Below are 2,185 nucleotides of genomic sequence, written 5' to 3'. Positions count from 1 at the left end.
CTCTCTACAAATCTCCCCCTGAGGTCAAAGCTACTCAAAGTGTTCTCCTTTTGATGCTTTGCTTTGTTTTCTTTTATTGGACTGACTGTGTTTTTGCTCTGTTTACTAATTCTTTCCTGGAGAATAATTTTATGTTATTTAATATTCGGAATTTTGTGACCCTTGGTTATGCAGTTGTCAGCCCATTTGTACTGATTCACAGAGATGGCCACCTGGGAGAATGCTGGAGAGCTCTGTAGAACAGAGCAGGCATTGGAAGGTTTCTATTTCTTTGTCCTTTCTTTAGGAAAGTTTGAAGTAACTATGAATTTTACTGTGCTCTAGGTAATAAAAACTGAGCTGAGAGTAGGTGAAAAATGTCCAGTTATATTCTCATAGAACGTATTGGTAAGAGTTCTGAGCTGACACAGGAGTTATACAATACTCAGCTATCTCTACTCATTACACAGACTGTACCCCAGCAGAAAGCAGCTCCCATGAAACCTGCGAGTCGGCTCCTTCACTACCAAAACTCCTGGTAAAAAGAAGGAGGCTGGATGGGAGTGATCAAGGTGTGATGTTTTGGGTTTGGAAATATCACAGGAAGACATTAATTTGTGTGGTGAATGTATACTTATAATTATCATTTAAAAGTAAATAAATTATAGTACTTATAAATAGAAAAATGATTTAGGAAATTTAATCACACTGTGGTCCAAGAATATGACCTTGCAGGTAAACTTGTTCATGTGAGACACAGAATGAAAAATACAGATTGCAGTACTATTTTCAAAAGAATCATAACTATGTAGTAAAAAGGGCATTTTGCTTGTTACTTGAAAACATCCATGGATGGCTGTACACCAGAGGGTTTTTTATTAATCCTGTAAAAGGACCAGAAAATGCGACTGGTATTCCTAAGTGATGATGTCATCTAGGTTCTAACTATAATTAATATCGAATGCTATAAGTTCCCATGCTGGAAATGGAATATGACATTACATTTAAGATTATTGTGATTACTTTGTAAGACTCTTTAAAAAGGAAAGTAATTAAAAGATTAGTTGTCTCTTTAGAGTGAAAATGTACAACTAAAAACATAGCTGAATTTTATTATTTTCTTTCTAGATTCACTGAGTCATAAATCACTTCAGTTTTTTAGAAAATTAATAAAATATTAATGCCGAATGTGGCTTGTTTCAAGACATCATTTGTTAATGTCTGTATGGTATCCAAAATCACCAGTCAACTCTTTTGTATTAAGAATGTGTCCTATATTTTTCATAAATTGGCACAAAAATGCATATTTCTATAAAGTACATAACTGTGTTAAGAAGACTTCCTATCAAGCCCCTTTTACAATTTTGTCATACTATCTTAATGAGCTCACATATTCATTCATACTGGCACTTATTAGAATTGAAGTAGAGAGATTCCTACTGGACTATTAAGTTTCCCTTCAGGCCTTTACACGTTTGCATGCTTCCCTCGCTAATAAAACAGACTGAATGCTGTTTATTCATGATTGCTTGTACCAGGTCCAGACAGAATGTCAGCAGATAATTAATGTCTTTATGTCACATTGTAATATTTTTAGTTTATCTTTTTCACACAACTATAGTAAAAATTTTATGTTAGTTTCATAGTTTTCCTGTGAGTCTTTTCCTAATGTCTAATGTGGAGAATGAAAGAAAACAAGCAGTTCCTGAAAAGGTTATTGGTCATTGAATCCAAGGTAGAAATGTAAATCCTGGAAATGAAATTAGGTATGCCACAGCCTGAAGAGACAACTGAGCATCATAAGTGGAAAGTATCTAGATGAATAAGGAAATGTTCTATGGCTACTGGCAAAAAACGGTTAAAGTTTATCTGTAGATCAGCTTCTCTAAATAAGCAATGTCATATTTCCCTCTCCTGATTGTGTGTGAGTGGCAGGGTGACAGTCTGAGGATCCCCAGTGCTCAGTGCAACTCCTGTGCTGGTGAGTGGTGGCAAGGTGGGGTCCCAGATGCTCCTGAACTTTCTTGCATTCAGTTGGCTCCCAGACATGTGTGGGAAGGGCGGGGGAGGCTTCCCGGTGTTCCTGAGACTGTCTGGGGGTCAGTCCAGCTTCCACAAGAGTAAGGGGGATGCAGGTCGTATTCACTGAGGCTTCAGATATTGCCCTGGACAGAGCCTGCTTCCAACACTGGAAGGGGAGGGGTGA

General features: G+C 37.3%; 1 protein-coding gene across 1 annotated transcript in view; it reads left to right on the top strand.

Moving 5' to 3' along the window:
* The window catches only part of LOC106150113 (vomeronasal type-1 receptor 4-like), a 753-nt gene extending 514 nt beyond the window's left edge, over positions 1-239 (top strand). The window contains exon 2 of the mRNA XM_013521781.1: positions 4-239. Coding sequence (XP_013377235.1) covers positions 4-239 — 236 coding nt within the window. The remainder of the gene's footprint in view (positions 1-3) is intronic.
* Positions 240-2,185: the final 1,946 nt, after the last annotated feature.

This window comes from Chinchilla lanigera, unplaced genomic scaffold (assembly GCF_000276665.1).
Source record: "Chinchilla lanigera isolate Chin_1 unplaced genomic scaffold, ChiLan1.0 scaffold00064, whole genome shotgun sequence".
Lineage (NCBI taxonomy): Eukaryota > Metazoa > Chordata > Mammalia > Rodentia > Chinchillidae > Chinchilla > Chinchilla lanigera.
Note: the sequence above shows the minus strand (reverse complement) of the source record. Positions and strands in the feature narration are given on the sequence as shown.